The 12,692-nt window shown below is 45.9% G+C and overlaps 4 protein-coding genes and 1 pseudogene across 5 annotated transcripts; 1 reads left to right on the top strand and 4 right to left on the bottom strand.

Moving 5' to 3' along the window:
• Positions 1-1,157: 1,157 nt before the first annotated feature.
• Positions 1,158-1,864, bottom strand: LOC108033243 (lectizyme-like; annotated as a pseudogene).
• Positions 1,865-3,766: 1,902 nt separating this feature from the next.
• Positions 3,767-4,655, bottom strand: LOC108034247 (trypsin). The gene has a single exon (XM_017109099.3). The coding sequence runs from the start codon at positions 4,650-4,652 to the stop codon at positions 3,831-3,833; it is 822 nt and encodes a 273-aa protein (XP_016964588.1). The 5' UTR covers positions 4,653-4,655; the 3' UTR covers positions 3,767-3,830.
• Positions 4,656-5,303: 648 nt separating this feature from the next.
• Positions 5,304-6,318, bottom strand: LOC108034248 (trypsin delta). Its single transcript, XM_017109100.2, has one exon. It carries the CDS (start codon positions 6,181-6,183, stop codon positions 5,371-5,373), a length of 813 nt encoding a protein of 270 aa, XP_016964589.1. The 5' UTR covers positions 6,184-6,318; the 3' UTR covers positions 5,304-5,370.
• Positions 6,319-6,731: 413 nt separating this feature from the next.
• Positions 6,732-8,639, top strand: LOC108033897 (ras-related protein Rab6). Its single transcript, XM_017108553.3, has one exon. It carries the CDS (start codon positions 7,078-7,080, stop codon positions 7,702-7,704), a length of 627 nt encoding a protein of 208 aa, XP_016964042.1. The 5' UTR covers positions 6,732-7,077; the 3' UTR covers positions 7,705-8,639.
• A 364-nt stretch (positions 8,640-9,003) lies between these two features.
• Positions 9,004-12,360, bottom strand: LOC108033896 (threonine--tRNA ligase 1, cytoplasmic). Of its 2 annotated transcripts, none has more exons than XM_017108552.3 (4): positions 12,236-12,360; positions 11,547-11,607; positions 10,780-11,213; positions 9,004-10,724 (listed from the first exon to the last, which is right to left on the bottom strand). In XM_017108552.3, the coding sequence occupies exons 1-4, from the start codon at positions 12,287-12,289 to the stop codon at positions 9,138-9,140; spliced, it is 2,136 nt and encodes a 711-aa protein (XP_016964041.1). In that variant the 5' UTR covers positions 12,290-12,360; the 3' UTR covers positions 9,004-9,137. The 2 variants fall into 2 exon arrangements, with proteins under 2 accessions (XP_016964041.1, XP_016964040.1); XM_017108551.3 differs by lacking the exon at positions 12,236-12,360 and adding an exon at positions 12,031-12,224.
• Positions 12,361-12,692: the final 332 nt, after the last annotated feature.

Below are 12,692 nucleotides of genomic sequence, written 5' to 3'. Positions count from 1 at the left end.
TCGCGTCGGAGATTCTGTCTGCTGATCGCGCGTCCGTCCGCCGTTCTGCTGTTCAGGTTCCCTGATCTGGGCCTGTTCCTCTCGGTCTGCCTGCTTGTTCCCGTTGAGTCGTCGCTTTGTCTTGACTCCTGGCAGGCAGCTTCGTCGGAGCTCGGAGGCGTGCCGGCTGGGCGAATAAAAACAGAATAATATGGAATGAAATATTTATCGCCATTAGAGCCTGATTAGCTGCGGGCGTGTTCTGGTCATCGTTCTCCGGACCACGTTCCTCGCTCTCGGCCGCTTTTCGCACTCCATGATCAGATGTTCTGGGCCGCGAAGCTCTTTTGGGGGCACTTAATAAGCTTTTCTGGTGTGATTGTGATGGGAAATTGATATGTCCATTCAATTATGTGCTCTGGTCGTGTCAATAAACTGATTGCGATCGTGTCCAGTAACTTGCCAATTAGTTTCCCAACTAGACCAGCCCGATCAATTTGATTGATAAAACGGCGGCCGGCTTTGGAGGAGTGCCTGGGATGAAATGAAATCTGGACGTGAAGCCCACGCCAAAATGAGCAGAACCGAAAAGCAAGAGTCATCTTATGTGGTAAGTCTCATAAGGAGAAGAGTTCTACGAACGGTGGTGCAATAAGGAAATGGAAAGTTGATCGGAGCCTCTTATGCCAAAGTTAAGATGCTGACTTTATTCTATTTTCTGCTGGCCTGTCTTACCAAGCTGTCTGTTTGTAATACCTTTTACTCGAATAGTAGTAGTGTGCGTCGACAAGTATTTATCAGGTATCCATAGTATACAATTCTTGATCAGGAATCGGTCAGAATCGATTTGGACTGCCCTCTATATAAACGAAAATCTCGGAAATGTGAAAGGCTTTAAAGTTGGGACTAAGCTGCAAGCCTCATCTGGACTGTAACGCCCATAACCACAAAGTCCACATAGCGCTGGCATTAAGAATATTTTTTTTATCAATACCTACTTACATACATTCAAACAATTATTAAAATGTGAATTACTAAGTCAATAAGTGAACAGGGAATTGCAAGCTCAGTAGTGCCGCTCCTATCCGGTAGGTGTTGTTTAAAGTTATTCAACACTCATGGCAAACTAACATTTTATAGTAGTTTTCTTTACAGTTTTTTAATAATCATTCCTTTGCTTTTTATGAACCAGATAATTATTTAAGTTGCAAAAATTATAATTTTTTTAGTTGCTAAGCTATCCATAAACGGACGGTGAGTTGGGCTGATCGCATATTCGCCTTCGCCTGATAAGGACCTTTCCATGGACCCGAATCCGAGGTGCAAACGCTGGTGACGCCGGTGAGAGGTCCCGTGCATATGTTGCCCCTCGGTGGCCAGTGCCAACTCACACGAGGTGAAGCTTATAATGGGAATGTTCTCGGTTTCCTGATACTTGGGATACGAGGAGATGCTGGTCGTGCTGGAGCTGGCCAGCCAAAGAGATTAGCTGATCCAGTGGGACTCCCTCCGGAGGAAAGTTGCTTGACTAATGGTGCAAATGCAGCGGTGCTTTCGAAGGCTTTGCCCGTGTGGTTCAGTCCAATATCGTATTACCCCAGTGTTCCCCTAGCGTAGTTTTTATGCTTCACAAAGCGAGTGATTGGCCGGTTTTGTGTGGTGGTTCGAGTCCCGGCCACCGCAATGCTTCCTGCAACAAGGGTGCTTCCCTTAACCAGGTCTGAATTGTCCAGACAGTGAGCAGCAGTTACCAACCTATTGGTACTCACGATGTTGGTAGCACAATAATGGGTTCCTCAGAAAAAGTTAGTCCCGACCCTTGACGTAGTCCCACTGCCAGGAGAAGGAAGCCGACCAGGGAACGATGTTTTCCATTCCTAACCATAGTTTTTGAGATACTATTTACATCGGCTGCATTGACAGCTTTTTAAGTAAATTCCTGATAACGAATTTTATGCGCTAGCCAAGAGAATGATAAGATTAGATAGATACATATAGGAGGCCCACAGAAATCGCTGAGCGCCCATCCAACGTCAGTTAAGTGCATATATAAATTTTACTTGATTTGACATTGATATTATTCTGATAACTAAATTCTAGTAGAATTCCCTTGCAAAACGAGTACATTGCTTAATGTATCATAATAGTGCGGTCTGCTTCTTTTTAACATTACATACTCTACCATTAGTGTCATTTGATATTAAATGCGAATATAGTAATGGCATTTATTTATTTATACTCAGGTAGACGGTAATTGAAGTTACCAAATACCGAGGAGAATGTGCCTTACGCTAATGGCATTTATACATTAACTGCTCTTAAATACAAAAGATAGATAGTTGGATCAAATTTACAAATGTACAGCTTTTGAAAAGTAGGACAAATAACACGTTGTTCAACCATACTGTACACTAATAAATATTTAGAGAACCAGGGTGAACTCGAGGAAGATTTATAGGAAAAGAGGTAACCGAAAATTAAAAACAAAAATAAAATTTACAGTTCCTCAAATTTTTTAATATCCTTTTGTGGGTTTTCCTATTTTATATATATTCAATAGTCAATTTATTGACACTGACTGGGATACTACTTCCATATATATTTTAGAAACGGAACTTCTTCCTCATAAAGCATCCAACGAATGGAAGCGGCATACTGATCGTGCAGGGTCGTTTTCAATTATAAACTAAGTTATTCATAATTTTAAAAAGGACGTTTTCAATTATTTAATGAATAAAAACAATAAACCCTTTTACTGTATGAGTTACGCGCTTAAAACCAAACAACATTAGCAGGAGCAACGACTTACAACTGATAAATTGATTCCCCTTATGAATGAAATATAGTCAAGGAATAAGCGGTTGTTAAGTAAATATCCCATAAAGCTTTTGGATGTATTGCGTCCAACAGCATTTCTCGTTTTGGCAGTCGAAGCATATTCAAAAGTATGGAGTTTGTTAAAAATGTTTCAAATTCAATGACGACTTGTGGACTCTGCTTTGGCAAAGTGTGGCCCCACCAGAGGCGCCACTTGTCGTATATTTAGGCTTAGTACCGCAAAAATGCTGTAGGTGGCACTATAGGCGTGCTAGGTTGAGTAACGAGAAGACTACAGTTGATGCCATCTCCTGCTTTCAATTAAAGCGTGCCAAATGAAAATAATAAACTAATAAAAGATCGTTACAGTGGGGGTTTCCTTGCAAATTTTTTCAAATCATTATTTTTAACTTTCACCGCAATTCGCCCTAAAACAAAACAACTATTTAGAGCACTTAGTAGCACACAAATAAGTAAATGACAGTCCCCTTGATTGATGCATTACTTGTTTGAAAGGACTATCGCAGCAGATTTTACATTTGGCGTTCACTGGCGTGCACAGTAATACGGAAATCAATTGGTCGATTAAAAAACGCTTTTAATCCAAAAGACCGCGATTTAATTCAAAATTTAGAACTAATTAAAAAATGTTATTTTCGAGCTTATAAGGTTATATGTTAAAAAACACAAAGGATATCATTTTTATTTCATGTTTTCCTACAAATTTTCCGATCGTTCCTATGGCAGCTATATGATATAGTCGTCCGATTTTGATAAAATTTAAATTGTTATGTTTGCGTTATTTGCAGAGCTTTCTATTTGTTTTCAGTTTTAATATTTCTACTACTCTGTTTCCTTGCTTTTGTAATTGTAACACAATTATTATATCTCGAATTATTTTAAAATAAATACCACCTTTAAAAATTATTTAACACGAACGGCAATCCGAAATTTCCTCTTTAATTCCATTAAAACTTTTTTTTGTTATACTTTTCAATAACCAGCTATTTATTTTAGATATATTTCACAATAGTTCATATCTTCTGGTTGGCAGCTATCCAGGAAACGAACGAGGAGACCTGCACATAAACGGACGGCGAGTTGGGCTGACCGCAAGGCAGCTTTCCCCAGGACACGATGCCGATGAGGACATTTCCCTGGACCAGAGGACCTCCCGAGTCCGATGTGCAAAAGCTGGTGCCCCCGGTGAGAGGACCCGTGCACAGATTCGTGGTGTGAACGTCCCTGCCCTTGGTGCCCAGTGCAGTCGCACAGGAGTTGAGGCTTATAATGGGAACGTTCTTGGCTTCCTGAAGGGTCTTCGGATACGAGGGGCTGTTGGTCGTGCTGGTGCTGCCCCATCCGAAGAGATTAGCTGATCCAGTGGGCCTCACTCCAGAAGAGGGCAGCTTGACAGGAGCCACCGCGGCGGTCCAAGCAAAGGCGGTGGGCGTGTAGATCAGGCCAATGTCGTAGGGAACTGTTCCTCCAGTGTACAGATCGTTAACCACAAAGTGGGTGATTGGGCGCTTTTGTGTGGTGCTCGCCGTGCCTGCCACCGCAATGCTTCCTGCGACGAGGGTGCTTCCCAGAACCTGGTTTCTATTGGCCAGGCAGTGAGCAGCAGTTACCAACCAATTGGTGTTCAGGATACTGGCAGCACAATAATGGGTTCCTCCGTACTGCATGGACACTATGTAGGGAGCACTATTCGCCGCCGCCGCTTTACCACCCACCACGCGTCCTTCGGGCTGAGCACAGGCTAGCCCCGATCCTTGGCAAAGTATCACTGCCAGGAGAAGAAAACTGGCCAGGGAACGGTGGCACCTCCTTGCTTGTTGTCCATTCGCAATCATAGTTTTCGGGGAACTGTTTATATCGGCTGTATCGACGGCTTTTTAAATTAATTCGTGATACCGATTTTCACGCGAGCTAGCCAAGATAATGATAAGAACTTTCAATTACGGCCCTTGTCACACAGATAAGAACTTAATATAATTTAAGACTATATGGTATTCCATATATATTCTCTTACTATGATAAACAGTCACTACAAGGGGGATAGATGTAAGAACTGCAATATCTGAAGTCTACCATATCGTCCCCGCATACCAGAGTCTAGTGGGATTTCCCTTCAAAACGAAAGATTGCCTAATGGAATTAAAGCACTCTTGTTCTTATAAGCTGTATTACAACTAAAAACGCAATTGCACAATATTGTGAGCAAATGTACACTTAGAAAAATGAATGCAAGTTATGCACGGGCTTGAATAAAGAGCATTTAGTTCCTTTGCGCTAAAGCAAGCTTAGTTTTAGTGTGAAGCATATGTAGACATTGGCAAGTCATTCAGCAACGCTTCGACACAAATACTTGAATAGTTGTTCCCAGCCCGAAAATATGTGATCTCTTTGACCCCAACACTCACCTCTTTCATTGGAATGACAAGATAAACTTTACAAACAGATTGTTGTTATATAGTCGATGCACAGCGAGGAAAAGTCCCACATTTAAGTCGCCAGCCACTAGGGCACTACTTTGATTGCTTTTATTGAAAAAATAGTTCGCTTGGAAGACTAGGGCACCTGTTGGTTGGCGGATATCCAGGATATGAACGAGGAAACCTGCACATAAACCGAGGGCGAGTTGGCCTGGCCGCAGGGTAACTTTCCCCAGGACACGATGCCGATGAGCACGTTGCCTTGGACCAGTGGACCACCCGAGTCCGAGGTGCAAATGCTAACGCCTCCGGTCAAGGGGCCCGTGCACAAGTTGGTCGAGTGGACATCACTGCCCTTGGTGCCTAGAGCGCTTTCGCAGGAGCTGAGCGAGATAATGGGCACATTGGTGGCCACCTGGAGGGTCGAGGGATAGGAGGCGGTGTTCGTGGTGCTGGTGCTGCCCCACCCGTAGAGATTGGCGGTGCCTGTGGGCACCACTCCCGACGAGGGAAGCGTTACAGGAGCCACGGCTGCGGTCCAAACGAAGGAGGTGGGCGTGTAGATCAGTCCGATGTCGTAGGGAACCGTGCCCCCGGTGTACAGATCGTTGATCACGAAGTAGGTGATGCTGCGCGTCTGCGTGGTGCTCGCTGTTCCGGCCACCGCAATACTGCCCGCCACGAGGGTACTGGACAGGACCTGGTTACTGTTGGTCAGGCAGTGGGCGGCAGTTACCAGCCAGTTGGCGTTGAGGATGCTGGCAGCGCAGTAGTGGGTTCCTCCGTACTGCATGGACACTATGTAGGGAGCACTATTAACCGCCGCTGCGCTCCCGCCCACCACACGCCCCTCGGGCCGGGCAATGGCCACTCCGGACACCTGGCACAGGCCCAGGATCAGCAGAAGCACACTGGCCAGCGACTTTGTTTGCTGTCCGTTCGCCGTCATAGTTTTCGCGGAACTGTTTACATCGGCCTTTATCGCGGACCGTTTAAATTAATTCGCGATACAAAATTTCGCCAGCGCCAGGAGATAAGGCTTTCAATTAGAGCCCGAGTGTTCTTCAGATAACCGCTTAATACTATTCGAGATTAAGCGGCGCCCGAGCAGTGACTCTTTGGGAAATGTACGTCAACTTGCAGCGATAGGATGGGCAAATAACAACGTTTATAACTCAAGAATGCCCATTCACCCTTTGAAGCTTTTAAATTTGAATATAACCGTTTCCCTTTTTGGTATTCGGTATTCACATTCGCCGCTTAGTATTTTGTAGCAACTTGTAAGGGGATTCCCAGAAATATCTGCCAACCAAGTGCCAACGAAGGGCTGTCTTTCTTCATTAATAACTATTTTTAAGCACATTTCTTATGTTGTTATTGCCTTTTAAATAGTTTATAATGCGCTCAACAAAAGTGTAAGTCGATGGCAGAAAACATCGTTATCGAAAAGTTGCTGGCAGCTGTCACCATATCGAATACTTATCGATTTTGCTCCAGCTCTGGTCACACAGCAACTGAGTCAGAAGTTGAAGAAGAAGAAGAGACCGTAATTTTTCCACGACTTAACCAAGCGATTTACCGAGCGAATCGAGCTGCAATTGGCCATTTAGCTAGCCGGAAGCATTTAGAGCGTGAGCATCAGAGTGCGGCAACTTGGAAGCGGTGCCTCCAGAGAAATCGCAGTGCGAGAAGGCCCCGAAAACCGCTGGCCCAGCCCCATTATAAACAGAGAGGGGGGTGGAGAGTGGAGAGTGCGCAGCCGAGGAGTGTGTGTGTGGAGAGCGGAGCGAGAAGAGAGGTCAGCAAACCCGTAATTAAGAAAAAGTAGACACGTACGTGGAAGATGTCATCCGGAGATTTTGGCAATCCGCTGCGGAAGTTCAAGTTGGTCTTCCTGGGCGAGCAGAGCGTGGGGAAAACCTCGCTGATCACTCGGTTCATGTACGACAGCTTCGACAACACGTACCAGGCGACGATCGGAATAGACTTCCTCTCGAAGACCATGTACCTGGAGGATCGCACGGTGCGCCTGCAACTGTGGGACACGGCGGGCCAGGAGCGGTTCCGCTCCCTGATACCCTCTTACATTCGAGACTCCACAGTGGCCGTGGTCGTGTACGACATCACCAACACCAACTCGTTCCACCAGACCTCCAAGTGGATCGATGACGTGCGCACGGAGCGGGGCAGCGACGTCATTATCATGCTGGTGGGCAACAAGACGGATCTCTCGGACAAGCGCCAGGTGTCCACCGAGGAGGGTGAGCGCAAGGCGAAGGAGCTTAACGTGATGTTCATCGAGACGAGCGCCAAAGCCGGCTACAATGTGAAGCAGTTGTTCCGGCGGGTGGCTGCGGCGCTGCCAGGCATGGATTCCACGGAGAACAAGCCCTCCGAGGACATGCAGGAGGTGGTGCTGAAGGACTCGCCCAACGAGACAAAGGATCCCGAGGGCGGCTGTGCCTGCTAGAACCGGTTGAGCCGACGACCCAACCCGATCCAACAATCCTCCCATTTGAACAGCAGGAGCAGATGCAGGAGATCGGCCAACAGCACCGGTGTACACAGGTGTCAGGTGTATGTCCTGGCTGGATCTGCGCGGGATTCCTCAGCATCTATACACACATACACACTTTACGTTTAAGTTTATTTATAAAGTAACAAATGATAGCAAAGGCAAATAGACTAAACAACAATTAACGAAATCGGCTAACTAATTAATGTTAATTGAGCAGTGCAGACGAGCTAATCCCGAGATAGGCGAATGCTAACTTATTGACACGAGATCAGGGATCAAGAGCAGAGTAATATTTGCGAGTTAGCTACCAGGCGAGAATATAGTGTTGTGCATTTCCGATACCCCACAAACCAAACCCCAACCATGTACTTATGTCAGGCCAGGCGGTCTAGGATCCTCCGACATTCCAGCTCCCGGCATCTCCAACAGTCGTAGATACCACGCAGCCAGCCTGTGTTCAATGATTCCACCAGCCAGGCATTTTGTTCCCAATTTTAGCCCCGGTCTTTTCTGTTTGCGGCTTTAGTTTCGCCATTTTCGGTTCGGTTTTCGGCTTCTTTAAGCACAGCGAGCGCGACTGCTAACTGGAACTTTGGATGGCATAGGACTTGGCCACGTGCATCTTATGAATAAATATACACAGATATATAATATGTATTTTTATGACTAAAACTGAAACAGACATGCAGCACGAGCAGAGCAAACACTTAACAATATTATTAACGATTTTTGCTTCGATTAGCGAAACTTTGTGCATTTTTTACGCGAAAAGCAAAAGCTTACAAAATTGATAATTGAATAAAAACATAAAACTATGGATGCAATTTTTAATAAATCAAATTATGAAAATGAAAAGATATTAGCAATAAATTAAAACAAAAAACAAACCCAAGCATGACTCATACGAAGTGGGTGCACACCCTCCGACCATTCCTTTTTTTAAAAAAGGTTCCACAATATTTGGGGCGTCGTATCTAATCAGTTTCAGGTTGTGTTACCGCTTAAAATCGTTTCTGAATGACCTGCGCACCTGTGCCGGTATGACTGGTCCGAAGTTGCTAATAGGCTTAGTTTGGCTCTTACATTTTGGCTTGTTTACTTTCAGGACTAAATTACAACTTGTCATTGCCAGATAGAATCTTGTTTTTGTGAATAATATTTAAAAAACTTGTCATGCTCAGATGGGATCCTCTTTTTTGTCAACTAAATTTTAAAACCCCTTAATCATCATAAGTACCAAATGCGTCATAATTCATGTTTGGATTTTGTTTTTATTTGTGAATTCCGGTTTCATAAGCGTAAGTACATAGAAAGAACAAAAATGCGTACTTGCTTTGCTATGCAAATTTTAAGTATACTTTTGATAAATAGATTGAAATAGAGTCTTAGAAGTTGTCCTCGTTGGCGATGAACTCATCGCGGATCTTCTGCAGCTTGGTTATCAGCTCCGCAACGGAGACCTCACCGTGGACCTTGTTGTCCCGAGTGCGCACGTTCACGGTGTTTGAGGAGCGTTCCTTGTCGCCCACCACCAGGATAAAGTTGAACTGGGCCAACTGAGCATTGCGTATCTTCTTGTTCATCGTGTCACCCGCATCGCAGTCCGCCTCGCTCATGAATCCGGCATCGTGAAGCTGATCCCGGACGGATTGCGCGTACTGGTCGTAGGCAGGACCCACGGGAACCACCATCACCTGGCGGGGCGACAGCCAGAAGGGCCACTTTCCGGCGAAGTTCTCCGTAAGAATGGCAATCATGCGCTCCACTGAGCCAAGGATGGCGCGATGGATGATGACTGGCCGCTTCTTCTCGCCATCGTCGGCAATGTAGCTGAGATTAAAGCGAATAGGGAGCTGGAAATCCAGCTGGATGGTGGCGCACTGATGGGCCCGCTTTAGTGCATCCATAATGGTAATATCAATCTTGGGTCCATAGAAGGCGCCATCGCCAGGGTTCTCTTTCCAGGGCATTCCAAACTCGTTGAGGGACTCAGCCAGGGCCTTCTCCGCATCATTCCACTGTTCCAGCTCGCCCAAATAATTTTCGGGACGAGTGGACAGAACTAGCTGAAAGGAAAAGCCGAAGATGGTGTACACGTGCTTCAGGAAGTCCAGGCAGCCCTTCATCTCGCTCTTGATTTGCTCTGGAGCACAGAAGATGTGCGCATCGTCCTGCTGGAAGCGACGCACACGAGTAAGTCCGGTCAATGCACCGGAGAGTTCGTTGCGATGGAGTACACCAAAGTCGGCCATGCGCAGAGGCAACTCGCGCCAGGATCGGTTGCGGTTATCGAATATAAGACAATGTCCGGGACAGTTCATGGGCTTGAGGGCGAACTTTTCCTTCTCTGCTTCGAAGGAGAACATGTTCTCGGCATAGTGCTGCCAATGGCCGGAGGTCATCCACAACTTGGCGTTGTAGATGTTTGGCGAAATGACTTCCTGAAAGCCGCGCTTCCTATACTCCGCCTTGATGAAGCCTATCAGAGTGTTGTAGATGTGAGCTCCTCGCGGCTGGAAAAAGCATGAGCCCGGCGACAGCTCATGGAAGAAGAACAACTCCTGCTCGCGTCCGATCTTACGGTGATCGCGCTTGGCCGCCTCCTCCTGCAGCTTCTCCCACTCCTTGAGCTGCTTGGGATCGGGGAACGAGATGCCGTAGACACGCTGCAGAGTCTCAGCATCGGCCTTGCCCTCCCAATAGGTGGAGGAATTCTTAGTGATCTTCAGAGCCTTTACCTTGCCGGTGTGCCGAACGTGGGGTCCCCGGCAGAGATCGATAAGAGAACCGCACTTGTAAACGGTGGTGCGATCGGTGGTCACCTTCTCGTTGAGAATGCGCACCTTGAACTCGTTGTACTTGAACATCTCTAGCAGATCGGACTTCTTCATCTCCAGACGCTCGAAATTCTGCTTCTCCTTGACGATTTGCTTAACCAGGCCCTCCATGGCGCCGTAGTCGTTGGTGGAAATCTAATACAGAAAAAAATAAGCTTCTCTTTTTACCTAGGAGACTCTAGTTACTTACACCCTCGCCTTCCAGATGCATGTCATAGTAGAACCCATTTTCTATGGGCGGGCCGTAGCAGAGGTGGCCGCCGTAGATACGCTCCATGGCCTCTCCCATAATGTGGGCGGAGCTGTGCCAGAAGACGGCCTGCGCCTCCGGGTCGTCGAACTTGAGGAGCTGAAGCGTGCAGTTGCCCTCCAGAACGCGATCAAGATCCCAGACCTCACCGTTCACCTTGGAGATCACGGTGTTGTCGGCCAGACCCTGACTTATGCCGCGGGCCACCTCGTACGGAGTGCTCTCCCAGGAGGTGGCGTCCACCTGCTTGCCGTCGGGCAGCGTGACCTTGATGGACTCCCGAGTTTTGGCTGCCAGCTCGGCCTCGTACTCCGCCTTGCATTTCTCCCAGAACACATTGCGCTCCTCGATGTACTTTGGCCAGGGATTGAGTTCTGGAATGGGTATAGAAAAGATACATAGAGTGTAAGGGTGCATTATAACTATAAGTAATCCATTGTTTGGAGAACAAAAAAATAATAGAAATATAACACAAGAAATATAAGAAAAAGTTGCGATGGCATAAGGAAATGAAATCTGTAGGACTTTATTATGTATTATTTTCCTTAAAAATATTAATTATTTCAATTAACATGAAATATGTATACATTTTTAAGGTTGACCGGAAAGTACTTCTATCAGATGGTAGGTTGAACAGTCGATCAAGGACTTCGCTCTCCGCCAAATAACCAATAGCACTATACACATTATTCCAGCTTGATCCTTACCTTTACGGGAATCTCCACCTCCGGCCGGCTTCTCCTTCTTCTCCTTCTTCATCTTGGCAGCCTGCAAATCCATCGAAAAAATCAATAAAACGGAAATTCCAAGAAGCTAAATTTCTGCTACGTATGCAATTAGACAAGCGCTTTTTTCGGTATCTGCTTTCGACTGATGGCGATGTTCTTGGTGTTCGAACAATTGGGACAAGGCGATGGGAACAACAAGACGCTTTCGGCGGTTTTTGAGGGCGACCTATCTCGTGTTTTATCTTCTCTCTGCGTATCTTCGTTACTTTATGGCTGATGCAATAGCAGAAAGTGTTGGGGCACGAAAGTTGAACGGTTGTTAGTGACGTCACAGCAGCCGGCACTGATTCACTGCACTCGCAAGCACACACACACTCACTCGCAGACAAACAAACAGGTACACGTGCCTCGGGATTTAGTATCCCTGTATAAGGTAGATTCTTTTAAAGTTAAAAACACCAACCAAAGTTGCGTAGTTGTGTTGCTGCGGTTCTTTCAATTGTTGTTGTTCTGCTGGTTTCGTGTGCGTCCGAACTTTCGGCGAAATTCGCTGGCAAATGCGGGCTAAGTGGCTACAATATCTGCCGCCCTGGGGCGCCAGCTTCAACATAACTCGGCTATCTAGCACTTCTCATACACTCGAATGCAGTTCAAAGAGGTTAACATGCCTTTTGCTTGTTCAAATCCAAGTTATTCAATTCCGTCACCACGTTGTCGCCCATTTTTTACGAAACAAATTTATCAGAAAAAAAAACATAGAACCGCAGTGTTACCAGCTCGGAAAAGAGCTTCTCCACCGAAAGCTAGCGAAGAGCTGCAGCTCTGTGAGTCGGTAATGCAACATTCTCACCGCGGCAAGAAGAAGCTAAGAAGTTAGCTGGCGGTCATTCGGGGTTTCCAGGGAGGGATTTAAACAATTGAATGAATGAACTTAAGGCATCGGAAAAACTACAGAGAGTGCATAGCTCGGTTTTAAACACTCTTGTTATAATACGTGAGTTGTAAAAACTATTTTTCAGTTTATGCATTTAAATAAATTAACATTTCTCCCTAACAATCAAGATGAATACTGACAAAATATTAGCTTTATCAAAAAGATACCTACCAAGTTGGCAGGACATTTTG

The sequence above is a fragment of the Drosophila biarmipes genome, chromosome 2L, assembly GCF_025231255.1.
Source record: "Drosophila biarmipes strain raj3 chromosome 2L, RU_DBia_V1.1, whole genome shotgun sequence".
In the NCBI taxonomy this organism is placed as follows: domain Eukaryota; kingdom Metazoa; phylum Arthropoda; class Insecta; order Diptera; family Drosophilidae; genus Drosophila; species Drosophila biarmipes.
Note: the sequence above shows the minus strand (reverse complement) of the source record. Positions and strands in the feature narration are given on the sequence as shown.

Excerpts from the sequence above, each read along its gene's own strand:
- LOC108034247 (XM_017109099.3), bottom strand. The coding sequence starts at position 4,652 with ATGATTGCGAATGGACAACAAGCAAGGAGGTGCCACCGTTCCCTGGCC.
- LOC108034248 (XM_017109100.2), bottom strand. The coding sequence starts at position 6,183 with ATGACGGCGAACGGACAGCAAACAAAGTCGCTGGCCAGTGTGCTTCTG.
- LOC108033897 (XM_017108553.3), top strand. The coding sequence starts at position 7,078 with ATGTCATCCGGAGATTTTGGCAATCCGCTGCGGAAGTTCAAGTTGGTC.
- LOC108033896 (XM_017108551.3), bottom strand. The coding sequence starts at position 12,177 with ATGTTGAAGCTGGCGCCCCAGGGCGGCAGATATTGTAGCCACTTAGCC. Across the intron at positions 11,608-12,030 it reads AACACAACTACGCAACTTTG|GCTGCCAAGATGAAGAAGGA; the intron begins GTTGGTGTTTTT and ends ATGGATTTGCAG. Across the intron at positions 11,214-11,546 it reads AGGTGGAGATTCCCGTAAAG|AACTCAATCCCTGGCCAAAG; the intron begins GTAAGGATCAAG and ends TACCCATTCCAG.